General features: G+C 40.7%; 1 protein-coding gene across 1 annotated transcript; it reads right to left on the reverse strand.

Annotated features, from left to right (window-relative positions):
* Nucleotides 1–3,539: 3,539 nt before the first annotated feature.
* Nucleotides 3,540–27,806, reverse strand: grm1b (glutamate receptor, metabotropic 1b). The gene is made up of 9 exons (XM_056394084.1): nt 27,538–27,806; nt 25,090–25,914; nt 21,416–21,665; nt 15,379–15,614; nt 11,457–11,703; nt 10,267–10,435; nt 9,666–9,792; nt 7,214–8,141; nt 3,540–6,176 (listed from the first exon to the last, which is right to left on the reverse strand). Exons 2-9 carry the CDS (start codon nt 25,796–25,798, stop codon nt 5,330–5,332), a joined length of 3,513 nt encoding a protein of 1,170 aa, XP_056250059.1. The 5' UTR covers nt 25,799–25,914; nt 27,538–27,806; the 3' UTR covers nt 3,540–5,329.
* Between the last annotated feature and the right edge of the window lie 163 nt (nt 27,807–27,969).

Genomic DNA, 27,969 nt, shown 5'->3' on the forward strand with positions numbered 1-27,969 from the left:
TCACTACTGGTGGTCAGTAATATAAGAAATCATTATCAGAAGTCCCAGCTGTAAGTGCCTGATACTTCCCTCTGCGTCAACAACATGCAGTCGCCTCCCCGGAAACAAAGGCATCAGAATATTATGTCTTTTCTAATCTCTTGTCTATCAATGACTGTAGCAATAAAACAATAGCAATGCTTTGCCCCCCCCCCCCCCCCTCAGTTTAACACACTCTCTAACACAGTCCTCTCTGGGTGGTGTGTGTAGCAGTGTGGTACATCCTCACATATTTCCTCCCTCCACTAAAATCAGGTCATGCTGATAGCGTTTCTCTGCTATTGGCCATATCAAGGCGGGCTGCAATGCATATGCATGGGTCTTAGCTCATCTCACTGCGAAGTGATTAACAGATAATTATATGCATGGGTTGCATAACAGACAAGTAACACTTTGAGCTGCGATTGAATAGGTTGCCATTTAATGAGGAATATTTGTGACAGCTTGAAATATGAAAATGTTTTTCTCCCTCTTGCTGTTTACGTGGTTGAAGAAAATGGCAGTTGTGCCTGTTTCGCAGTTTCTGGCCTCTGATTATTGTGGGTCAATCATCGGCAAGTCTTGGTTGCTCGGGGAGTGTCACAGACTTTACCCAGCAGGCTGTGTGTCATGCTGACCTGTTTATTAGCCTGACTGTATCAGTGGATTATCAGTCGTCTCCGCAGAGGTGTTTATGAGGCAGCCCACACGAGCCACACAATATTGAGAAAACTGGGAAAGCAGTAATATGAATATGAAGTTGCTGGCTATGACACACAGACTCACAGGCTTCTGTTTGGTGGCTGTGGATTCAACACTTGGTATCAGACTCAGGTCCTGTCAGAGCGTCTAACCGCTGGCGGCCTTTGTTTGGCTCTTTGCCTCTTTGGCTCGGTCTCCAGCAGCACCATGACTGGCTCCGGCTCCGGCTCTCCTCGGGAGCCTCGCTCACTTTGATCGTGTCCCAGTGGTGGTCTTCATTGGACGGCCCGGAGTCGCACAGCATCATTTGTTTGACAAAGAAGGCACCTGCCTCATCAATATTTATATTGTCCTGTAATAAATGGTGAGGGAGAATATGATTTAGAACATTGTGTTTGCATCTGCTGAGTGTTGATTGTTGTGAATTGTTCCTGTGTGTTAATATTTGAACATGTTTTACAAGCAGGATATTTAGGTGTTGAAGTTCAGATATACAGAATAGTATAATGCTTGCAATTCTGATTGTGAGCCACAAAATCCATTGACAAGATTAATTAATTAATTAGTGAGCTAGTCAACCAATAAGTGATTGATTTAAACTAAAGAAAAGGATGAGAGAGTATGAAGTTTATGTTATTAACTGAATCCTGTTGGGGAAAATGCAAAAAATATCACCAGCTTCAGTTTCAAAAGAGCCAAACAGGATCACAACCTCACACATATTTACATTTTTCTGCTGTGTATTGATTTCCTTACACGTGCCACACTGATACTTTTGTTTAACAGTCTTCGCTGAGCAGTAGCCACAAGTCACAATTAAGGGGATAAAAGCAGAATTTGCTGCCACCCAGTGAAAACTATGTTTCTCTAAATGTGGTGATTGTTGCTTTTTCTTAGATAAACTGAAGAATCAAATGTTCCTTTATGGGTTGAAAAAAACTGTTCTACTTCTCAAGGCTAAATAAACCATTTAATGACTCACTGGATTATCTGAAAAATGCAAAACATGTCATAGCCCAAGAAAAGCTGATGTTTTAAAATATAGCGTAACAGTAGCACAGATAGAGAGGGGGCTATCACAGCAGTTATCACAGCAGTATCTACCTAGTGTTTGCTAATCATTAGCTAACATTAGCCATCAAGATGCTGGTCATTCCAGACCAAGCAGCTGGCTGTGGCAGCAAAAACCACTGAGGCTATTAGATTTAACTTTTCATTCTTCAAGAAGTATGAAAGGAAAACTTACTAAAGAAAGATGTTGATATTTGCTTAAAATTAGATTTTTATTGATTAATAGGGAACTTGGTTGGTTGTACTGAACTAGTGCAAATTCTTGTAAACGCTTGTAATCAAATTTTACAAAAAGTCAAGTGGTACATTGTGAAATGGGGGTTTTAAAGGACACCTATAGGTATGGGCTCACAGGGCTGATTCACATGTTGACTCTATGTTGAAATGAATTCACTAAAATCTTCATGGCAAAAGAGAAACAGCACTGAAAAACATTGTTTTTCAATCTGACTTGACTCATCTAGTCAGATCATATTGGCACATCTCAGCTCATAATAACTCTAACACCACACACACCTTTGCAGAAGTCTCTGACCAGCCCACGAAGTTGTTGCCGACCAGAGAAGACACCAAGTCTCCGTCCCTCCCTGTCATGCCACATTTGGTGGCCAGCAGGACAGCAGGGATCGGGCGTCCACTGTTGAGACAGACTTTGCTGTCCAGGTCCTGCGTCCACTCTAAGACCCCCCCCCCCCAAGGTGGGGCTGTTTGTAATGTCAAAGACCACTAGTGCTCCCACCGCCCCTTTGTAGTACACTCTGGACATATTCTTGAACCTCTCTCCACCTTGAAGCAAGAGAAAATAAATCTGTGTAATTTATGTTTCCCCGCAGCTTGTGCTCAAATCTGACTCCCCGAGTGAAGATTAATTCATTTCACACAGACAGGCTGTTATTATTTGGCAAAGGGCTCACAGTTCTTGAATTTGAATTTAAAGTTGCTCCAGACACACAGTAAGTAATGCTTCTGTTTGTTTATCATGTGTGACTTGAATTAACATATCAAATTGAGAGTGCTGCTTTAGTGTTATGTAACAAGTGAGAGACTCACAACAATAATTTACTGAAATAAAATACTATGTTTCCATGGACACTGGTTAGGGTTAAAATAAGACCTGAGAAAACACTGCAGTTTTACTTGCTGCAGTTTGCAGGCATGAGAACACTGAACATACTGTCAACTTATTCAACAGTTAACACCAAATCACAGCAGGATGTGTTTGAGTTTGATTTCAGCAGATTGAATCTCTGAAGCACATTAGTGTGTTTTGGCTCTGTAGAGCAAACTAACATACTGCAACACTGACTACACTCACCTGTAATATCACAGCGATGCAGTGTCACCACTGTTCTGGCATCGCATTCAACTGTTTTTTAGAGTAAAGTCAACTCCAAGAGTAAATTTGTATCCTTCATCAAAGCGTTTCTCACACTAACGCAAGATAATGCTGCTTTTCCCAACAGCTACATCTCCAGTGACTAAAGCTTTTAACAGCTTGTCTGTACATACCGTCACTGAGGTACTGAGACAACTCACCAAAAGCAAAACCATAGCCGCGCAGTTTTCCAATAAACATGCTGCAAATATTTAATTGTCTCAAGCCTTCTTTTTCCTTGTATGACTTCTTCCACATTCTGGTTTTTTCTTTCAGTTTCTTCCTTCAAACAAAAGCCATAAATCTCTGACCTCTGATTTAACACAGTTGTTGGATTACAGCTACTTAACTTTTCACCATGAAAAACAGGAAACAAAAGCATAAAAAATATTTAATTTACTCCAGTCAAACAAGTATTCTTCAAATGCTCTACAGTAAATATTGGTTTAAAATGGCAGACTTAATTTATACTGTGTATATATCAGGCTGCAAATAGCTTATTCAGAATATTACTAACAGTAGCGCTTTATCACATTATACGGTTTCAATAGGCTGTTAAAGTCTTAATATTTAGGAAATTGATTGTTGTACACAGCCAGTCACACAATATAAGCATACACGGCTAATGACTTCTGTCTAATACTGTAATGGATACGGATATCATCTGAATACCAAAATATGATACACAATTCATACATTCACAAAACATATGTATATCATTTATCTTATACATAAATTTATACAATTATGAAATCGGATGTCTAATTATAAAAGATACAAATTTGAAACTAGTTTCACTGGCATTTCAAGACCATAGAAATGAGATAAATGTACAAAAGAAAAAAAAAAGCATCTTAATGAAAATGTGGCACTTGAACGTCCTGCTACATTCGTGATACAGACGGTGCACTCGCCTGGCAGTACTGTATCAATCAGAAATTCACAGATAATTGTTTTGTTTTTTTTTCCAACATGAAATCATGTTGACATGTCAACTTTTAAATTCCTTCGAAAGGAGAAGTTTTTTCTTCTGAACTACCTAAAAAAAAGTAGTTTGATATTTGGAGAAAGATGCTAAATTTCTGTTTTCCAAGATTTCAGTGAGAAGACCGATATCACTCTTTTGTCTCTACACTAAATGTGGAGCTACAGTCAGCAGCGGGTTAGCTTAGCCTAGCTTAGCCTAGCATAAAGACTAGCTAACAAGTTAAACAGCTAGCCTAGCTCTGTCCAAAGGTAACAAAATCTGCCTACCGGTATCTCTTAAGCTCAGTAATTACAGAAGATAGATCTTGTTAGTTTCATACAAAAATCATAGTGTACAAACAACAATTTGTGATTCTGTGAGAGTTAAACTTGGCGGGGTATTTTTTTGGCTGGATGCATTGAGGTTTCCAGGCAACCGGCAGAAGAAATTACTGCACCAGCCAAGAAATAGCCCCTGTAACTCCCAGAAAAGTGGTGGTTAGTGGTGCTAGTACATCACCTCAGACAGAGCCAGGCTAGCTGTTTCCCCGTTGTTAAGCTGAGCTAATGGCTGTAACTGTAACTTTATATTCATTGGACAAATATGAGAGTGGTATCAATCTTGTCGTCAATGCTCCACAAGAAAGTGAATAAGCTTACTTCCCAAAATGTCAAACTGGTCCTTTAAATCTCTTCATGTCTTTCTCTTCCTGATAAAACACGTACTGAGTAACACAAACACATTTTCTTAAAATACTGTCAAATTGAATCGTTTTGCGTCACATACAAACTATATTCACCATTAAGTCGCCCTGTTTAAAACTCACCTGCTTGTTACATCACCTATGTTTGTCAGATAAATCTATTTAAATGACATTAATTCATAAAAGTACATACATAGACAATCTTAGTTATTGGTCTCATAAGAAGAAAGTCTATTTTTATCCTAAAAGCTTATGTTAGCATAGAAATATATGTTTGTAATAGGCAAATTCTTTCATCTAACATCTAAAAGAATTTTAAAATGTGGCGCTTTGTGTTTCACCCTTATCATGTAAAAGCTATTAATCTATAGAGTGAAAAATGACTTGTAAGACCACAGGATGACTTTTTCCTATATATATATCATCATATACAGCACAAGTCATTATAAATTGGAAAATATAGTACAACTGGCAATATTTTAAGCGTGTGCCCTCACAGAGTTGAGGAGCTTTGCTTGAAGTCTTTGAGGATGACAGAGGCGTATGTCACATTTGGAGGAGTGCACAGAATCGACTCGGACACCGGCGAGTTGGGGAAGGGGCTCACGGGAGGAGCAGCGCAATCTCGGAAGGGGGAGGGGGGCATCAGAGCCAGAGAGTCCCCCATAGCTAATTTGACCTCGACCAGGTCCTCCTCGTCGTGAATCTGTGCGTTGTTGTACATGTAGCCGTGCAGAAGGCCGAACTGCTCGTTCTCCATCTCGTCCTCCTCTAAAGGGGAGGCGGGCTCCTCGTCGAACGGGTCGAGATGGGCGGGCAGGACCGGGTCCTGCTGGATGAGGTGGGCCTGGTGGTACACGGGCATGCCGCCGCTCACGGCCTCAGGCATGCTTATCATATCATTGAGCTGAGGGATGTCACTGTTGAATTTGCGCACCACCACCTCCTCCTGTAGGTGGTCCACGATGACATGTTGGGGGATAATACTATTTTTCTGAAGATGCTCAGGGGTATAGAGCTCCACCTCCTCGCCCACATCTTTAATCAGCCCACAAGCAGGCATCTGCCCGTGGGTCATCATGGGGGGAGTGGCGGGGGGGTTGTATGTGATCGGCTCACTCTCGTCCTCCTCAGCCACATTGTACAAAGTCTTAGTGCTGAGGTCTGAGAACTCCAGTGCTGTGTTATGGTAGGTATTAGTTAAGGGTTTGATGACAGCCATCTGATTGGAACCTGCTTCCTGTCTCTTCACATGCACTGACAGTCTGTGCCACATGTGATCCCCTTTTGGAGGATGTCTTGCACCTGGTTCAGACCATGACACAGACTTTCCATTAGAACTATGAACAAAATAAAGACGGCTGTTACTTCACAGGAGCCCAGAAAAGTGAAGACAAAAACAGCATTTCTGGTTCAAATAAAAGACCATTTCTTTCATTATGGTTATTGTGTAAAATATTGTAGATTGTGAGCAATATTCCAGGGTATCTGCAGGTTTTAAAATGTACTGAATTCAGTTTCCTCTAAAATGGGCCTCTGAAGGTGATAAAGCCTTATTTTTGTATCTGATTGCAGGAGATGTTACACATTTATAAACTAAAGGCCAGATTATTAGGACAGTGAATTTACAACACACACACACACACACACACACACACACACACACACACACACACACACACACACACACACACACACGCACGCACACACACATTCTTTTGCAGAATTTCATCCAGCTCCATCAGACCTGTACTCTCACTCATGTTGGCTAAAGTAACTCCAAAATTTACTTACAATGGTCAAGTGCTTAACTAAGACTTAAATGAAGTTAAAAACTTAAATGAATTAATCTTTTTTTAGTGGTTTATCCATTTTATCCCGGCTCCTGTGTCCAGGTCTCATAATTGTATTAATTATATCATTAAGAATTATTTTAATTACAGCTGGAAAGTTTAAAAAAAATGTGATACAATTATATATAATTCTAGGCCACACTGTCCCTGCTGGTTTCCAAAGATACTTTCATACTTTGGCCACTTTACTTTGTAAAAACTGGCATTTAATTGAATTCTCCACAGTATTAAAAAGATCAGTCTTGATTTTAATTCGGTGAACTCTGCAGAAACCCTGTATTCTGAATTTAATTTGTCATCCCTTAGCACACAGAGATGCTTGTTTTAATATCACCAACAGATTAAACGTTGACATGGCTGTGTGAATTGAGTACTGACCTATATCCGTCACACTGTACAACAGGTGATCCTATGAAAGTGAATACAGTAAGACATCAGGTTCCCTTTGAGAGGGAATTACAGTAAAACCAGCATCCCTGAGGTGCCTCAGGAGCAGGACTCTCAGACTCAATTAATGAACCCACCTGCCGTTCCCAGCGTTCTTCTTCCTCTTGAACATGTTGAGCAGGCTGTTGCTTCGGCAGGCGATTTTGCCGTCGCCGACGTGCATGCGCACAGCGTCAGAGGTGGTGAACGCACTGCGCACGTTTCGCTCCGGTTTGGCTATGATGATGTACATCTTTGGTGTGAACATACAGCCCAAAGCCACAGTCACACTGAGGCTCACGGAGAAGGATGTTGTGATGATCTTGTAGTTGCTGCCAAAGTAGATTGGCACAAACGCCAGCCAGATGATGCACGTGGTGTACATGGTGAAGGCGATGTATTTGGCCTCGTTGAAATTTGCGGGGACGTTGCGGGTCTTGAAGGCGTAATAGGTGCAGCTCATGATAAGCAAGCCATTGTAGCCCAGAGGGGCAACAACACCAAGGTTGCTGGTGTTGCAGATCAGGAAGACCTCTCTGATGCTGGGGTAGGATTTGATGGGTTCAGGCGGCTCCATGATGATGAGGGTAACCTCCAAGGTGAGCTGGACACTGATCAGGATGGAGGCGATAACCACCTGAGCCCAAGCACTCATGAACCTCGGCTTCCTGGTGCAAATCTTCTTCTTGCTGCCTGCCAGGATGCGGGCAATGCGGTTGGTTTTGGTCACCAGGGCGGAGTAGCACATGGCGGCTGAGAGTCCAACGAGAAGCCGCTGGAGGTAGCAGGAGGCCACGGTGGGGCGGGCGATGAGGGTGAAAGGACACACATAGCCCAGGAAGATGCCTGCTAAGATGATGTAGCAGAGCTCCCGGCTGGAGGATTTGACCACAGGCGTGTCGCGGTACAAGACAAAGACAAAGGCAACAAATGATGTAACCAGGATGCCCACACAGGAGAAGACCACCTGGATAATGGACTCTGGGTTACTCCACTCCAGGTAGCGCAGGGGGATTGGCTCACAGCCTGAAATGGGATAAAAGACATGAGAATAAATACACAGCCATAAATACACAGCCACTATATACTGAAAGCAACTCATCAAATTTTCATATTTTCTAGTGTGACCTTGTCGGCAAGACTTTTGATTATTAAAGTGCACATTGTCTAAATCTAAATTAGTTCTGCATAGAAAGAAATAGGAAAATATCCTGAGGTTTTATATTAGGGAGACTTTCAAAATTACATTTTAGCCTGAGAAAATACAGTAAGAGTCAAAGTAGGTTTTTAGCTCAACTATAAATAAACCCCTTTCTACTGAGCCATGGCCAGGCTGGGCTGCAGCCAGCGGAGGAGGGGGGCCAATGCAGCAGGACAAAGTACATCACTGCGTATTTCATGGCTCCAAATAAGATCTCCTTCCTGCTTCACGTTAAAAACACACTTTAAATATCTAATTTGTGTTGTTTATTAATTTATTGTATAAAAGGAAGAGGGTTAGGTTTTAGAACAGTAAAAGTTTTATGTCCTCACTGTGCTCCACATCTTCTCTTTTCTGTGTATCTAAAGGTCTTGTGGTTTAAAAAAAAAAAAAAAAAAAAGCCCGCATGGAGGCAGGATGGTCCTATTAAGAAAGTGTCTTGTCTTTGAACAGCAGAGAAGCGCCTTTGAAAGTGGGCCAGAAGAGTGGTAAGTGAAGTAGGGCTGCTGTTGGTTCGTGAAGATGATGAATGGCTCTCAGGTGTCATGGGAAGGCGATGGAAATAGGACAGAATAGGTGTATGAAATAGCACCGCAAAAATCTTAGCAGGACAAACTGTACAGAGCACAAGTGGAGGGAGGTGGGAGGAAGGTAACTTTTTACAGAGACCGAAGCTTCTCCTCTGAAAGCATCAATCATGCAACAGGAACTCAGCCTGTGGCCACGTACGTGACCTAAAACCATCTTTTCAGAACAATAAGATCTACTGTTCTAATCAGATGAGACTTTAATTGTTCGATAAATTTTGCGGAGAAATTAAATTTTTATAGATTTAATGCAACAGTTTGACATTTCTGGAAACACTTTGTTGCCGAGAGTTCGATGAGAAAGTCAAAATCGCTGTTGCATCTTTCCGGTAAATATGAAGCTGCAGCCAGGAGCCCATTAGCATAGCTTAGCATAAAGACTGAAAATGAAAAAAAAATGAAAAATTTACACCAATTAGCAGCAAAAGACAACAATTTTTGGTTGTTGGATTATTTCTTAGCCAGGAGCTGTAACCTCCTCAACCACATATTGTTATTTTTACACGATTGGGCTCATTTCAGAGCCAGACTAACTGTTTCCTGTGCTGGCTGAAGCCTTATGTTGAACAAGGAGATATGCAAGTGGTATTGATCCTCTCACCTCTATCTCTCAGCAAGGAAGTGAATAAGCATATTCCCCTAATGATCAAACTAACAAAGGAAAACCAGTCGGAGCTCTTCCAGCTGTGCTGCTGTGTAAAAAGTTTTCCAAGCAGATGAGAGTTAAAATAATAATCAGAGAGTAAAGGAGGACAAACCCACCTTCCAGTTCCTCATCAGGCCACCAGCCCAGCTCACAGGCCTTGCATGTGAACTCATCCTGGACGTATTCATTATCTTTGCAGGCTGTGCAGATCCAGCAGCAGCTCACTTCTCCCTTCCTGATCACCTGGTCGACAAAACACAGTCAACAAGTTTTTCTTTTTTACTGTTGTAAAAAGTAATGTAGTGTAATAATATATTATATAACAGAGTCATCAAGTGAAGTAGTTACACAGCTAATTTATAAAGAAATAATAGGTTGTAAGTAATGGCTTTATTAATGGTTATTTACACATTTTTATAGATTAGTTATGAACCATTAATAACAACTATTGTGTTGCCAGGTTGTGAAAACGTATTTCTAGAAAAGGGCTGCAGACAATTTAGAGCAAAATCAATTCATTATCATCTTATTAATGCTTTAATTAATGACATTTTAACATTTCTAACTAGACTTGAGGACTTAATATACACGTATATCCAAATTAAATTATTACCAAAAAATAAATGATAAACACCATCCAAAAGGGATTTTTCACAACCAGGCAACCCAAAATGTGTTTGTGTGTGGTCACAACATGTGAGGGATGTGTCCTTTTGCCTTGATCTCTCCTTTGGAGCAGGGCTCACTGCAGACAGAGCGGACCATGTCACTGTGGTTCATCTGGAACATGTCATCGTCAAGACTGAGTAAGCCCTCGTGCCAGGAGCCAGTGTTGATGTAGTCATAAACACCAGGCTCTACACGCTGGAAGTTCATAATCTCATACCTGGGGATGAATAGAAAGCCACAAGTCGACAAGGTTTCACCAGCACTGAATCAATTCTTAAATAACTCTTAAATAAAAAGAGTTTTACTGGCAGTTACAACAACAGAGGAAGGGTATGTTCTCAGCAGCGGCCTGTCTGGTTTGTGATCAATACCACTGTAGTGACTCAGGGATTATTTTTCCAGGTGCTGATGTTTCTGGCTTTCATCTACTTGCTCTCTGTTTTCCAATAAAAAGTTCCCAGTGGAATTTCAAGCCACCGCTCCAACCTCACCTGATGATGCAATTTCAGTTCCTCACGGATGAAAGATAATGCCAGAAATACGATAATATTTATTTATTAAAAGATAAAAAGCCTTTTTCCCAAGAGTGTACATAACAAAGAAGAATCTTTATTATTTGCTGCGTATGATTTTTAAAGTATAGCCAGTCATTTTACCAGACTGTTGCACTGATATTCAAAACTGATTTTTCACTTTCATTTGTTGTCTATAAAGATGAGATAATTCGTCGTAAAGTTTGTGTTTTAGGCAGAATTATTCTTCATATAAGAACCATAAGGATGTAACCAACAATTATTTTTATTACTAAATGTTCAGCAACACTCCAAAGAAAAAAACCCCAAAGATGTTGACTTGACTTTCATAGAAAACTGGCAAATAATTGAGAAGCTGGTAACAGTGAATATTGTGTGTGTGTGTGTGTGTGTGTGTGTGTGTGTGTGTGTGTGTGTGTGTGTGTGTGTGTGTGTGTGTGTGTGTATTTGTCAGATTCCAGCTTAACAAAGTTCCCCTAGTTGTCTCTGGGTTTCACTCAGGGAGGAGAGAGTCAGAAACTTCTAATGGAGGAGATAAAATTGGATCTGTGTTGCTCCAATTTCAACTGGTTTTCTGATGGAGGTTGGTAATGGTTGTAGGTCACCTAATGCTGCTTAAAGTGAAAAAACACCACAGGTAAACACAGGGCTCTGAAGAATCACTATACGGTATTTCAAGAATAGCGAAAATGAAGTGCGTTTTACCTCCCAGGTGAGTCTCCGTTCTCGTCGAACCATATGTCCTCTCCAGAAACACCCATGAAGGTCGTCTTGAGTAGGAAGTCCAGTAAGTGGCTGCCATCGACGGGCTTCATGGCCTCACAGAGCCCCACGTGGCCGGGGCAGAGGTGAGTGTGCATGTCATGCAGCCCGTGGGCCATGGCGTAGATGGCGTTGATGACGAAGCCCATCTTGCTGTCTTGAACATAGTTGTCCTCCAGATTCTCATAACCTGTCCACACATGAGAGCATGGTGAGGATTCATCTCCCGGAGCAAAACCCTTACAGGGGGGGGGGGGTCGCCTCATTTCTGCAAGCGGTAGCATGTTATGTGATTTCAAGTCTAAAATTCAGGTGTACTGCACAGGTGTGTCTAGCATGATGTCACATATTACAAAGGAGTGATAGGGTGCTCGCAGATGCATTCTTGTTATTATTCTGTGAATACAGGCAGGAAGCCACACGCCTCTTTGCCTCTGTGGGAGACTGCTTTAAAAGAACTTGAAGCCTCAGAAAGCAGTTTCAAAGAAACCTTGTTACCATGGCAAGACTATCCATTTCTGCATTCATGAGTCAGGATTCAATTAGAGTTGGTCTAAAGCACTGTGCCACTGAGATTGTGTCTCCTCAAGCAGAAACATAAACCAACTATTCTCATGTGTTTGGATCTTTTGTCTTCGGTGTGTATTGTTTTTCCTCAGACAAACACGATGAGCGAATGACACCAGAAATGATTCGTATTTGGATACAAACAGTGTGTGATGTTGAAACACACCCTATCAGTTCAGTGTAATGCAAGCTAGAAGCAGAGTAAGCAGTGTTTTTTTTTTTTTTAGTTGCTCGGTGTAAAGCTAAGATGTCAGAGTCATTACAAAGAGCTACACCATGCATTCAATCCATTTCGTTGAAAACAGTGGATGTACGTTTGGCAGCTTCTGGAGTTAAAGACCTTTTTTTTCTTTTTTTTTACAACTTCCCTTTTGGTGGAGGTTTTTTCTACTAAATACTTGCAATTGAAATTTTGCATCCTCTGCAGCTGTGGTCCAGCGCAGCAGCTCTCACTGTAATTCACACGTACATTTGGAGCACAATAAAATTAGCACTTTATGCTTGTAAACAATCAAAGCCTATGAATTTTAATCCAGCACATGGTCTATTACTGCTAATAGGAGTGAAAATAATGTGATACAGTCTTTCCCTTCAGTGTATCTGTCACCTGAATCAGTTCCAAAATTTCCTCTTTAATATTTTATGCAAAAGAAGTGGAACATGATGGAGCAACTGATAAATGTAATACCTGCTGGAAAATGATACAGCTTGTTAAAATGTACCCGAGTTTTTCTCCTTAGAGGGAATATATTACATTGGCTGACCACTGTTAATGACGATTTGATAATACATTTGATTATATAACATGAGCTCAGTTAAATGAAATTCAAAAGGGTGAAACTCCAGATTTTGTATTATTAAGAAATATCAATGTAACATGTCATTTTATACCCCGTATAGCTGGCGTGTGCTCCTGTTATATAGCTCCGCACGTTATCAAGCAAGTGAGCTTGTGCTACACTATTAAAGGATTGTGAATTACCCTTTGTTAACCCCAATACAGCATGGTTAGCATGCTAACCAGCTAGCCCCGGTTGGTCCGTCTCATCACTGTAGCGTCCATTCTGCCCTGAAGACGCAGCGCTTCTCAGATGCTGTATTATAACCTCTTGTCTTATAAACTGAATGGTGGCTGCAGCTCTTGCCTGGACTGATAAGTAAACAGCTGTTAATGCTAATATGGGCTTACAAATAGCCCAAATGGGTTAAAGACAAGTTGTATTCTGTTCTATTTTCATCACAATGTCTTATTTGACACTGATCCAGATTCAGATTTAAAAATATACAAGGATTGATGTGAGGGTCTGGACACCTTGCTCTCTGTGTGCATTCTATATTGTTAACTATACATTTGTGTTTGTGTGTGCATGAGTGTTTGTATGTATATGTGTGTGTTGAAATGCATTAGGTTTGTTGTATAACACTTTGGCACAAACCTGGTTTGTCTTTTAAAGTGCTCCATAAGTAAATTTGACCTTGACGTCGACTTGGTTGCATAATTTGTCAGTAACATTGTCAGTTGCTTCATGCGTCGTTTTTTTTCTAACTGTTAATCAGGATTCACCTGCTTCACCCAACAACATTTAATTGTTTTGATGTATGATTCATGAGGCCGGTGGATCTTTATGAGCATCATTCACTGCCGGTGCGTTTGAAGTACTTGTGTTAAATCAAGTTATGGTCGTTAAAAAGGACAGCAAACAAACATGTAAACAGTAAAGTCGGTTGGGCAGCAGCTGGCTGAGCGTCCGATGGGACCTGCTGGTGATGACCTAGTTAAACAGCTCCTTGGCGTTGACGCTCGCCTCACTCCCTGAGCTGTGTGAGCTTCAGTCATGATGCAATGATGTCATGTGGTCAGCATGCAAGCAGAGGACCTACTGCTGCACGTCAGGATTAGTTGGCTGCATGATAACTGAACCTTCTCTGTTTATTACATGAGTTAAACTGTGTAGTGAAAGAATAAAATGGACCTGAAAATTATTTTCCAATGCAAATTGGCTTCACCATTTCCGTGGCTACATGCAACTTAAGCCAGATCAGCCAGTTACCATCTCACTCAAATGTTATTGGGCTGTTTTATATGACTGTCTCAAAGCCAGAAAGGGTGTGAGAGCACAAAGTGAGAGCAGATGGGAACCAATTGTTGGGCTCTCACTGCAGTGTACCACAAAATAAAAAAATAAAAACATCCCAATAGCTTCATATATTAGAGGTCAACTGAGATTAATACCACATTTTGAGGGAAAAAAAATATAAACAGACTACTTGAATTATCCAAACGTGATAAAACCTTAATATCAGTCAACCTCTATGTATATTGCCAAAGTGAGGAGCATTATGGTTCCATTCAGAGGGATTCACTCACCGTCCTGGAGTTCTACACCAAAAAAATAAATACAAATATAAATAATAAATGAAAAAAACCCAAAACAATAGAACAGGACAGAAACAGTAACTCTATCTCCGCTTATGTGACAAAAGTAAATACTCTTATAACTGCTACTTAAACATGATGCTTTGTAGAAATTATTAAAAGCTTGAGGTATGTGCATAAAAAAGAGGGGAGGCTCTGTTCTCAGTAAGATACAAATAATGTGCAAATGCTGCAAAGGAAAGGAGATTAAATCAACTGCAGAAAGGAAGGTGAGATGGCAAAAAGAAATTTACAGAAGGATCTCGAGAGTTGTCAACTTAAAAGTATGGTTTCAATTTTTTTTTTTTTTTTTTGCTGCATGCATCATTTTATATTTACGTTTATCAACACGCTTACATTAAAATAATTTCAAAATGTTTTTAAAAATAAAGGGTGCTTGAGAAAGCAGGAGTAAAATCTTCATCAACCTAATGACTTAAGATTGAAAACGTAAATATATAGGTATCTAAAAAAAGAAATATGTATGAGGAGTATGTAAAAATATGTTTTAGAAACATGCTTGTTGAGCATTGTTTCCAGAAACCAAGAACTTAAAGCTAATGCATTGAATTTGTTCCTTTGTAAAAGAAAAGGATTTAATTTACCTAGAGCATCATCCTCTGTAAAGCCAAGAGTCACAGAAATGAACAATATGAAAAAATATGTGTTATTGGATTGACTTAGAGAGAGTTCTACCCTCTGGCAGTATAATTCATTATTGAAGAGTGTGTTCCAGTTTACGGGGCCTTTTGGCATCGTCCTCTGGGCATTGCACACATCAGAACAGTTCAAGAAGACAAGCTGATGTGCACACTGGCGTAAAAATGTAAACCAGAGAAACTGCAGGAAACGTCATAATTGCCTGACGAGTTGTTCAGCTACCTGAGCAGTTCCGTGCATAATTCATGTTCTCTTGCGGATGTCCGGGAAGGCGGCACTGAAACCGGTATTGCCAGAACTCAGGGAACCACGGGTTGCGGGTGTTGGTGCTGAGCCTGAGTTTCAGGAAGTAGTCGTCGAAGGAGGAGACCTCTTCAGACTGCAGCTTCACGGTGATGCCGCCCACAGCCTCCTGTTCATATCCCTCGACCACCTCGACTCGGTCTGCCCAGCCGTCACTGCAGAGACGAACACACTGCAATTAGTACAACTAGAACTAGCCCCGGTTTGTCTTTATCAATGTTATATACCAGTCAGAGACCTGAGCATGACTGACAAACAAATACCCATTAACCTCTGAAAAACACTGAAGGTAATTTCCAACGCTTCTCTATTTCCTGAAGACATTTCAAGAATCCTTAAAGATTCAACTAACCATCTGATGCTCGACATAGCCACTAGTTTGATCAAGTGATAACAACTCTTGACAGCTGTTTGATTTCTCAAAGCTTGACAGCCAAGACTCTCTGTGTGACACTTGATCCTACTCTCTCTTTTGATCAGCACATTAAAGAAATCTCCACCGAAACTCTGTCTTTTCTGTCCATGGCTAATGCAGAGACCCTAATTCACATTTTGTTTGAGGGTCTGCAAAGGTGTGTGCAAGGACAAAAAGTCTTCAGACGGTTCAGAATGCTGCAGCCAAAGATGATAATTTTTTCCAAATCACAGACAGTATCCATTTTGAGGAAGCAACGGAGACTGTTCGCAGCTCAGGGCCTTATAACAGCAAAGAAAATTCCACAACACTCCGAGGCTTCCTACCAGTTGGACATGCCTGCAAGACCTCCAAGGGAAGTCGCCCAGGAGACATGCCTCACCAGATGAAAAACTCGAGTAAACAAGCTGTAAAACGTTGCTGGGGAGAGGGATGTCCGAACTACTTTGCTTGACCCACTTCCACCAGGACCCAAGTGGAAGAAAATGGACAGATGGTAATTACACGACACAACTAGAAAACACCAGAAAACACTGGAACCACCTTCAGCACATCAGCTTAAGGATTTGTTGGGTGTCCAACAAATTCGGTCTCTCTCCATCAGTTTCCTGGAGGAAGTCGATGTAAATTTTAATGATAATTCTCACAGCTCTTTCGAGGTCGTGTGCCTTGGGTCCTATTTGTTGTCAGCACCTAGAAGTTACTCGACATCCTCCCAGATCATATTCTTCATTCATGTTTACAGTCTATAATGTTGTCATCCTGACTGTCCACACTGTCAATCTACTATGTTGATCTACTCTACCTCTGTTGAATGTCTTTCCGTCCTGGAAGAGGGAATGTTAATACATAATTGAAGGATAACATGCTTGTGTACGGTCTGATAGGTGATTCCCAAATAAAGCCGTTTCTCATTTACATGTTTTTCTCTTAATGTTGTCAGACATTTCTAAGGGTCTGAAAAGTCAGTAAATTTAGCGACAAAGGCGCCAACACTGCTCGTTTGCGCCTAATCATTTTGAAAGAGCAACGACCGATGGGAAAACTCCAACACTCAGCTGGCCGACCAGTGGTGTAACCTTATCACTCAGTCACACATTATTTGGCTGACCAGTTGTGTAACTTCAGCACTCAGTCAGTCAGTCAGTCAGTGACATTCGATTCTATAGGGCTGGCTGTTGAGGTTCAGTCAAAACAACACAGATTTTAAACCTAACCCCAACTCTGACAGCAAAAGTCAAACAATAAACTTTAAAAAAAATCAGCATGTGGCAAGAGGAAAACGACACGTTCTTGCTTTATGATCTTGTTGTGGCACCAGAAGTCTGTTTGAAGCCACATGCAGCCTCATAATCTGGGCTCAGACTAAATCCTGCAGAAAGCTTCTCCCTTTTGTTTCTTTGACTTCGTTTCCCTCTCAGCCTCCCTGCTGAGGGGCGTGGAGAGCTCGCTGTACTTGCCAAAAGAAAAAAAAAAGAAGTCCACAGACACAATCACAAGTCCAGTGAGAATTCACAGATCAGTACTGCAGCAGACAATCTGCCCTGGAGAGAAACAAGCTCCCACCCTCACGCACAGACTCTGAATCTCGAGTGTGGTTTTGTGTCTACACTGGTCATACTTTGTATTTATAGTTTACATGCTCGGCTATTCGAAAGTCGATTCTGCATTTAATGCTCACACAAAACATCACGATGATGAGACAAAAGCTTTTGTCTGATGCCTCAGATTTGAATCATACCCAAAAAAAACAAAAACCAAAAAAACAAACAACCGCCCTTCATCTGAGTTGCAAATGCTTCTTGAGTATTTTTAAAGCAGCATTATGCAGTGTGGGATCAATCTGTGATGCACATATGTGATAGCCTACTGTATTTCTATGAGTGAGAAATGAACGAGGAGAGCTGGGGACATGGAGGCCTTAAATAGCATCGTTCCAGGGATGATTTGACATTGAAAGCAGCTCCACAGATTTGAACAACGCTCTGAATAAAATGAAACATCACAAATTTCCTCGCTGAAAGGAAGGTTGAAAGTTAGTCCTCAACCCTCTCTCTCTCTCTCTCTCTCTCTCTTTCTCTGAAAACTAAAAATCTTGGAACGAGAAATGTCAAATTAATTACAAAATCTTCATTCTACCTTCTTAAAAACAGACCAAGCATCAGACGTGTCAAGGCAGGACTTGGAGAAACTAATTCATGCTTTCATTTCCTGCAGGTTTGATTACTGTGACCTCTCCCCCAAAACAACTCTCAGACAACTTCAGCTCATTCAGGAAACTGCTGCGAGACTCCTCAAAAATATCTCTCTGACCGTCTTTAACCATATGAAGCCTCTTGGCCTCTCACGTCATCAAGTTAAGGGCTGATAACTGTTCCCACAGTACAAGCTAAACGTAGCAACATTTAGAGCTGGGACAAACCTCCAGAGGATACAAAACTTGTTCTGACTTTTACCACCTTTAAATCCAGGTTAAAAACTTTTGTTCTGCACTGACTTTGACTAATACTCACCATGAACCATCTTGACCTCCTACTCTGTATTTATGTCTCTGTTCTTAACTTTTTGTTGTGTAAGGGTTTCTATTCATTTCAATTTATATATCAACGTTTTAACGGTTGCTGTTTCTATGCTATTCTGTCTTTTTTAGTTTGTAAAGCACTTGTCTGGATTTGTCTTTGTGTATTAAATGTGCTCTACAAACAGTTCGATCCGATGTAATAGAGCCTGACAATGTGAAAAAGTTCAAACCAAAATGACAAACCTAATTCGAGTTTTTCCCTTTTTTTTTTGGTCGTGCTTGCATCTCAGCTCCGGGTCTGTAGGTCAATAGATCATTTTGGTCCAGACTAAAATAGCTCAATTGCTCAACAATTACTGGATGAATTTCTATGAAATTTTGTTCAGACATTCATGGACCCAGAGTTTAAATAATTTGATTAAATCAGCCTGACTTCTCCTCCAGCGCCTCTGATATTTGTGATTTTTGAGTGAAATGTCTCGATAGTTATCAGATGGATCAACACGTGAGATATTCAAGAGGATGAATTGTAATAATTTTGGTGATTCCTTTTCATGCAGCCACAATTGTATTGTGTCCAATATTTCTGTTTATGACTTAATTCCATACTAATGACATTCCCATCAGCCTCAGCTGTATTTTCCACTTCGCTGCTAGTTAGTAAATGTAAGCATTGTCCCTGTGAGTATGTAAACTCCAGTTTCTAAATAATTTAGTGATTTGAACAAACACTGTAGCAGAGGCTTTTTCCACCCAGCCAAAAGAGAGATGAATCTGGAGGAAAACAATGAATTTTTTGTATTCAAAAAGGGAATAATTCAAGGATTTTGATTATTACACAAACTACAGTTAATCAGCAGGACAAAAATATCAGTTGCCAGCCTTAGAGACCGAACCTAGCAGCACGTTTGGCTTGGCTGACACCTCAAGAATGAATTGACAATGACTGTCCAGTGTGACAGTATCAACAGTACCTGGCCATCTGCTTCCCAGCATCACACTCCCCCCAGTCCAACACTCTGAGAGCCAAAAACCTACAGCTCTGACGTCAACACACGCACGTACTGTACAGATTTACACATTTATAACACAGATCTGATATCACTCATTTATGAATCATTTCACTGAGGTATAATTGAAAAACATTTTAGGAAATCACACCACAGAGTATTTATTAAATCTGAATTATGTTTTTATGAAATAATTAATCTTAAGGGAGGACGTTTTCAAAGCAATACAGATCAGGAGTCAAATATTTGCAAGCTTCCTGTCAAGCAGAGTCATAAAACTGATATATTCTTTTATCATTTCCAAAGCGATGGGAGCTTCACTTGAGAGTTGATCAAATGAATTGTCTGTTGTTTGAGATGTGTGGGCTCTGTGTTGTGAGAACAGCCATTTCTTTCATCCTCCACACAGCAGAAGATGGATGGCTGATGACCAGCACCTCGGGCGTTTGGATTGGCCCGTTGTACAGGGCTGCATGTGTTCACTTGCTGCATTGCTCTAAAAAAACATTTTCCTTTTTCAGTAGTCTCCTTGACCCAGAAAAACACACACACACACACACACACACACACACACACACACACACACACACACACACACACACACACACACACACATAAACCCTCCTTATCTTCTACGGAGATTTTAGCAACAGGGCAAAATTTAAGTGGTAGGAGTAAGAGCAAGTTAAGGCTTTAAGACGCCCTATTTTTTTTCATACATGTATTTAATCATTTGGGGTTTTCAGAAAGGAGTTTTGAGTCCTTCTCATCTGGCTTTGTGAATAAAGTAGCCACACATTAATGAAGCGATTCGCAGCATATTAACCGTGGCGAGCTTTTATCGCAGCCTCGTTTCAGGTGCTGCTACTACTCCTAACAGGACTTGAGATGAGCTGAGTCTCCATAAAGAGGGAATGTCTGGTATAAGTGCTGATATGAGCTTTGATGTTCACTACGCCACATTCCCCAGCTTATGCTGGAGGTGCTGTCCCATATTAGCCCATCCTGCCTGTGATCTGACAGGGAGAGGGAGAGCTCGCTGCATGGATGCATTATTCATTACTGAGCCTGACTCAAAGCATCTTCTGCTTTCAGAGGAACTCTACTCCCGGTAGGAAAAAAAGAGAATATTTCGGTTCCATATGAACTTTGTGTATACCATCCATCCTGAGTGTAGCTACATACTATAACAGGGAATTCAGCATAGTATTTTCCTCATAGAATTATAGTGTCATTTGTGTGGAAAATGTATTATTTGTTCATTAACCCATTTCATGGTTTAATGTGTTTAAATTATTATTATCATCAGTGTTATAATTATTCTGACTCTGATTTATTACACAATGTGTAAAGCACTTTGGACTGCCACTGTATATGAAACATATACCATATATCATATTCATATGGCTTAACCTTAATTCAATGAATATAATGTAAAATGATACAGTTGATCAATAGCATCAAAAGCTCCAAAACAGCTACTAAACGGACCTTGTGGTACGATTAAAGCCACGAAAAGTCCTTAACGTGCTCAGAAAATGGAAATCACAACCTCGTCTGCTGAGGAACATCGAGTGACATGATCGAAAGCTCCAGTTACGAAATGCATTGTGTCTTTCACAACTGTGGAAACTCCATCTGCTGAGGAAGATCATTTGATGCTCAAGAACAGTTACTAAATGGACCTTGTGGTGAAATTTTTTCTCAACTATCTTTATTTTCATTAATGCCACAAATGTCATCAATAAATGTAGAACGAAGTCATGAGAGAAGTGTCCCAGTTCTGAGTTTTTTCTCCTGTTTCTTACTTAAACTTTCAGTTTGCCTGATCATTATTTTGTTTGAGTTTCATTTCCCTTAAAACCTTTTAAAAATCGACTGCAGCACTGAGAGAAAGAATTCTCTTCATCATCCTGGAAAAAAAAAGTTTGAGAACTTGAGTGCTTTTCATCCAAAAAAACATGACAGACAAAACTAAACCCCCCTGTGGGAAAACAACCTCTAACAAACCTGCCAATTAGGAGGAACTCTCCAGCTACTCCGAGCCGTCTCATGGCCATGAGCAGCCCTCGGACTGTCATGCCTTCACAGAAGCAGACAACAACTCGGGCCTTAGGCAGACGCTCCCGCAGCTTCCTCAGCAGCCTGTCGAAGTGCTTCTCGCCAGCGTTGCTGTAGATCTTGTCAGAATGGGCGATGCAGATGCCTTCCTGCGAGGCGAGATCTTTGAACACTTCCATCCCACTTTCACCGTAGTTACCTGAGAGAGACAAGAGGAGCTGTCAGGGGAGTTTCATTCACAGGAGAAAAGGAAGAATCAATTGGTTTTGATTTATGAGTTCACTCTGGAGTCAGTTTTCCACATTGTTTGAATGTCAAACATGTTTTGGGTTTTTTGCTTAAATTATCCAGGGGAAGTGTGCTGAGAACACACATCTCTTCCTTTAACATTTAAGAGGTCCGTTAGATCCCCAGAGTTATTTTTACGGAATCAAGAGCAGTACAACTGGAGCAAACAGGCTGAAGGTGACCTCAACAGCAGTTTCTGAGGACAAGAGGGGCACTTGTCACTTTGAGGTGGCCTGTCCAGATGTCCACAATCAGCACTGTATGGATTGATAACAGCCACCAAATGACTTAAAATAACTTCATCAAGGCTGTTCTCTTCCTGCCTCTGAAACTTCTAATATGTACGTTTATAGCTCTTATTTTATTGCCAAAACAACATACGGATTATCAACACAGTAAACAAAGAGGGCTTGCCAGGTTTTGATTTGGTTTTTTATCAGTTTGTTACAAACTCATATTCCCTCGCTGTAAAAACAGATAAGAGATTTTCAACGGCTGCTTTAACAGTATTTCAGGTATGCATGACACATCTGACTCTTGCTCATGTGGGAGGAATCTCAATTATTGTAAACTTTGTTCAAATGTATATATCCTCTTACATGCTTATAAAATGTGTTTTCAGTGTATAATCTTGAATTATATATATTCATGGCATAAGATATGCTGACAGGTAATGCAAATGTTTTTCCAAATGAGATACAAGGATGTGTGGGAAAATAGCAATTTGTGGTATAGCTGCAGAGTGTCAGTCTGGACTGATAATTAATTATACAGATCAAATGAAGGTGACCTTATCAATTCATCTGGCCACTGTTTTCTGGATTAAGTATTTAATTATTTGTCTATATCATCTTGTTTTGTCCAACTAATAGTCCAATTCAAACTGAAAGATTTTTTGTTTTCTATCATGTAAAACACAGAAAATCAGCAAATCCTCACATTTGAGAATTTTTGCTTGAAAAATGATTCAAATGATTAATTGACATTAAGTAGCTGCCAATTAATTTCCTGTCAATTGATTGATTAATGGAGTAACTGTTCCAGCTTTTGCAACAGCAGCTGATACCTGCAGGGGCAACAAATTAAAACACCTGCTGGCAAGACTAAGGATGAAAATTAAAAGAAAAGAAAAGAAAAGAGAAAATGCAAAGGCATTTTGTGTCTTTTGTGTGTTCATAATATGAAATAGCTCTTTATGGTCTTTGATGCCTGAAAGGGAACCTTACATCCTCCACAAAAAACAGACTTCACAAAAGATAATTTTCTATTTGCTTCTCTGAAGTTGCCCTCTACTTATACTGATCGTGGGAATGAGCCTCACAAAAGAGACAACAACTGTCTGCAGCCACCTGCTGTTAGAAATGCAGTCTACATAATGTCATACACAAAATATAACAACTGTTACACTATTGCAAAATGCAACAACACGGATTAAATCAGTGCCTAGATAGAACTTATATATTGTTAAGAACCCCTGTCTCTAAGATGGACTTTCTGTCTTTAATTTCCCGTTTGTCCTCCTGTTGCCTCAAAAAGAAGACAGGACTGTTGATTGAAAAGGGCACTCCATTGATTTTTTCACATAAAGTTCAGTTTTCTTGTTGAGGAGTCCAAGTCAGCCTGTGATAACTTTACACAAGACTATGTATAAACCTAGAATAAATTCAACAAAATAATCATGCTATTTTAAACACTTTGTTGGCACACTGGTGGTGTCAACTATGGGCTTAGGGCTACGCCTCTTGTTTCGGGCAGTCACCCAGTTGCCCTGGCTTCCTGGCTGCTTGGGAGCTGCTGGGAAGTGGAGCAGCACTTCCAATTCACTGAGCCTTGCTTCCATTACGGCAATTCATTTATTACTTGTACCATTTTCACTAAAGAAGGCAGAGGAATAACTAAACATACCAAGCAAGAGAAAGCAGGAGGGTGGGAGGAGAGAGAGAATGTAAATGTATGTATGTAAACAGCATGTAAATAACAACATCAGCAACCAGAAATGGTACACTTACTGCAGCACATCAGCACAGCAATTGAAGCACTGTTAAGAAATAAAGTGTTTCTATCCACTGAAATATTAGAGGGCTTTTAATTTTACAGTTGCGTTTGTATTAACACATTATGCAGTAACTTTAACAGGGCAAATGGGAGCTGATCAAAGCAAGGCTTTGTACTAAAATACCAGTATGACCACTTATATTTTAGAAATAAAGGCCTACCTCTAATACAAGCCTGCCTCAAATAAAGGCCTGTTGCCTGATGAAAACTGTTATGGATCTTCTTTTAACGCCCTCTGACGACATAATGATACTGTTCAAGCCAAATCAGTTTGAAAGAGCAACGGCCAATCAGAAAAGTCAAACCAAGAGTGTAACTTCATCACTCACTCAACTCTATCACTCAGTCAGTCAATCTGTCACAGACATTAACGTACAGTTGGCCCATGGCTAGTCCAGCCAAAAAATATAACCCTGGTGATGTTATTAGGCTTGAGACTTAAGTTTTATACCAGCAAGTCTGTTATATAAAGCCATATAACTTATTGAACTTGCCACTGCCAGTTACAAGCTAACAAACAACATAAACAATGAAAGATGCTAATTACGCTAACCGTTCCGATATGTCTGCTAGTCGCCCAGTGTAATTCATAACACTATCATCATCAGGGTCTGTCTTAGGCTCAAACATGTAGCTGAGTCTCTCTGATGTTTCCTCTAACACTAATCGTCTTGATACGCGCTGCCCTCTCATCAGTTACCGAAAACTTTGTCAGTACAGAGAGCTCGAGTTTGCATTAGCACAGCCACTAGCACCGTGTCAGCCACTGCCAGTTACAAGCTAACAAACAACGTACGCATCACAAACACTTACCGTTCTGATACGTCTTCTAGTGGCCGCTTTTGGTCACAACAAATTCCTCAAAAACTTATGAGTCTCTGTCTGACTGAGGCTCAAACATCTGGCAGATTCTCTCCGATGTTTCCTCAGCTAACCATTTTGATAAACTTTGCTGTTTCACCTGTTAACTTGGCGCGAGCAGCGGTGGTGGGCGGGGCATAAATCCTGATGCAAATTTCTCAATGAGGAAGTAAGCGTATATGTGCTTACAGCCCCAGTTTTTTATTTACATTTTTTTCCCCCTTTTATGTGGAAAAAAACATGTTAAACAAAAATATTAATCATAGCAGAGTATTTTTTACATAGTTTGAAACATTTCTGTTGAGGAACTATCTTGGCCTCTGCTGCTTCAGTCTTGACCATTCTTTTAGAAAAATCTGTCTCTTGTGAGCTCCTCAACTTTTTGGACATGCAATACTGAATCAAGAAATGTGTCTTACCCTCGGTGTGCACTGCAGACACGTAGGTCCAGTTGTATCGTTTGATGATGTCCAAAAGGGCCCTGGCTTGAAGGGTGTCTGAGGGCACCACCCTGAGGAAGTACTTAAATAAAGTCTTGTCACTGAGGTCAATACTGGTTGCAGAATAGGCAATCTGAGGGATGTTAAACAGCTGCAGAAGGTTTTGGACTTGAATTGCAACAGAGCTGGACCCAGGCCCAATGACCCCTGCAATGGGCTTCTTGGTTGGTGGAGGCTGACTGGAAGGAACCCCCTCGATGCACCACCTGGAGCCGTCCTTGTCATCCCGGATGGAGATGAGGGAGTCTCGTATGAACTCGATGCTCTGCTCCAGAGCCACAGAGGAATGCCAACAGGAGTCCCTGATCTCACAGCCCAGGGAGATGTTGGGTAACAGGTTTGGGTCAGAGTTAATCCGATCCAAGGCGTGGAACATGGCCTCCACTCTTTGGATGCCGTACTGCTCGCGGACCTCCCCACATTTCCTATCTGCCACCTTCTCAGCTGATGGTTGGTGGTGAACAGAGAAGAGGGCGCCGATTATAATATCCCCGTCCATCCTCGCCACCAGGCGAGAGGCAGAACTCGGCACCACTGACCTCTCATACTTGCCTTTGGACAACACAAATGCCTCAAACAGTAAAACAGGCAAGTACAAAATGGCAGTCAGGTAAATCATATTCGACATTGTGCCACAGGAGCTGAATGTAGAATCATGTCCACTTGGCCATAATGGAGGTCCATCAATCCTCTTTAGGATGAAATGGCAATTAACTCAGCTGCTTCTCCTTCAGTGTTGTCACCCTGCATGTGAAACAAGGGGCATTAATTCTTATTTTTCACACACGTGACTAGAGCTGCAATGATTAGTTAATTAATCAATTAGTTGATCAACCAAAAATCAGTTAAACCTTTGAGTCACTGGTTCCAGATTCTCAGATCCTTTACTATACTTTGTCTTGTATGATAATAAATTGAATATCTTTTGATAGATTTTGATTATTGATTGGACGAAACAACTAAATTGAAAATGTCATATTCAGCTCTGTACATTTCTCACTATTCTCTGACAACATGATTAATTGATTGATCAAGAAAATAAACAGCAGATTAATTGATAATAAAAGAAATGACAAATTAACCCTCTAGGGGGCCTCAGGGCAAAGTCCTGTTGTTGAGCCCATATTGACATACACTATACATGGTAGTGTCATTATTTTCCTCAGGCACACAGAAACCAAGAGCTGAAATGATTAGTTGATTAATTGATTAGACAAGTGCCAGAAAATGAACGGGCAACAAGCTCGACAAATTATTTGTTTAAGTCCATAAAATGCTGATAAATAAATAAATAAATAAAAATCACTTCCAGCCTCTCAAATGTGAATATTTCCTAGTTTCTCAGTTTTCTCTGACAGTAAATTCATAATGATGATGATGATCGTAAATTAAAAAAAATAATTGTCAGATGTATTTATTTTGAAAAGAATTATTCGTTGCAGCATTACAGTTCTCCAGTGGAGTAATATGACCTTGCTCAAGGGTTTCCACATCGAAAAAAGTACAGCAATTTGATAAACCACAACATTGCAACAAAAAAAGCAACAAATATACAAGAAATAAATAAATAAATGAAGCTAAATATATATGTGTGCATGGGGTTTTTGTAGCCCCAGGGAATTTGGGGCCCATGGGCAGTTTCCCACTCTGCACAGTTGGTAATCCAGCCTTGGTTGCAGCGCTACATCTTTCATTCATTTGATTTATCTTTTACTGTTGTTTCATTGAGTCAATCACATCATAACTCTCTAAAATGTTAAAAGATAGAATATGTCCCTCTTTTTCTGTCATGGATGACATGTAAATACAGAATCACAGCACATACATCATGTATTAAAATATGCATATATATAAGGCAAACACATGAGTGCATTTAGTATAAAGTGAGTAAAGCCCCTAAATATCAAGCTAAATACTGAATCTGGGGAATAGAAAGTTGTCTTTATAACAGAGAAAATCCTTTGAGTTTCAGCACCACGGACAGCTGCCTCTGTTATAGTTGATTCTCTATTTCAACCTGCGACTGTTTCTTCAACTTTTACCCCTCAAACAACACACACACACACACACACACACACACACACACACACACACACACACACACAAGACTGCGATATGTGCTCTGTCTGAATCATCTTCTCACCGTTTGACAGCTGACTCTAGCTCCTTATTCGCAGCTCTACAACCAGTGTCATCTACATTTTCCACATCGTCACCTACATGCATATGCATCCCAATTAGAGCGTGAAGCCTAATTGACGGAGCTGACTGAATGCTCGAGCAGGTTCAGGAAATCGTCCTCGTGTTAAGTCGCTGAGTCCGTGTCTGCAAAGCACCGCATCTAATAACTGACATGACTTTACCTACCTGCACCAGGCAGTTCGGGACATAGCGGGTCTGTGTCTCCTCTGAAGCAGCCAGACTGGACTCCAGTTCCTCTGCTGCGAAAACACGGTGGGACTGACTGTCTCTCTCTCTCTCGCCGTCTCTCTCTCTCTCGCCGTCTCTCTCTCTCTTTCTCTCTCTCTCCCCCCTTGTGTGTCTCTCTGTGTCTCTCTGCACTGATCATGAGGTGCCCCCTTCTTCTCCTCTTCCTCACTGCATCTTGAAAGCGGGTCACAGTCACTGCAGTGCCCCTGATTTGAAACCACAGTTCATACACGTTACGCCACAACATAACATCAACGACGTTTTTTGGGGAGTACATTTATATATGAATATGGAAATATCCATACAGAGAAAATGTAGGCATTGAGGGAGAGATGGTTTCCTGCAAATCCAGGATAACTGAATCAAATC

Source organism: Seriola aureovittata, chromosome 13 (genome assembly GCF_021018895.1).
Source record: "Seriola aureovittata isolate HTS-2021-v1 ecotype China chromosome 13, ASM2101889v1, whole genome shotgun sequence".
Taxonomy (NCBI): Eukaryota; Metazoa; Chordata; class Actinopteri; order Carangiformes; family Carangidae; genus Seriola; species Seriola aureovittata.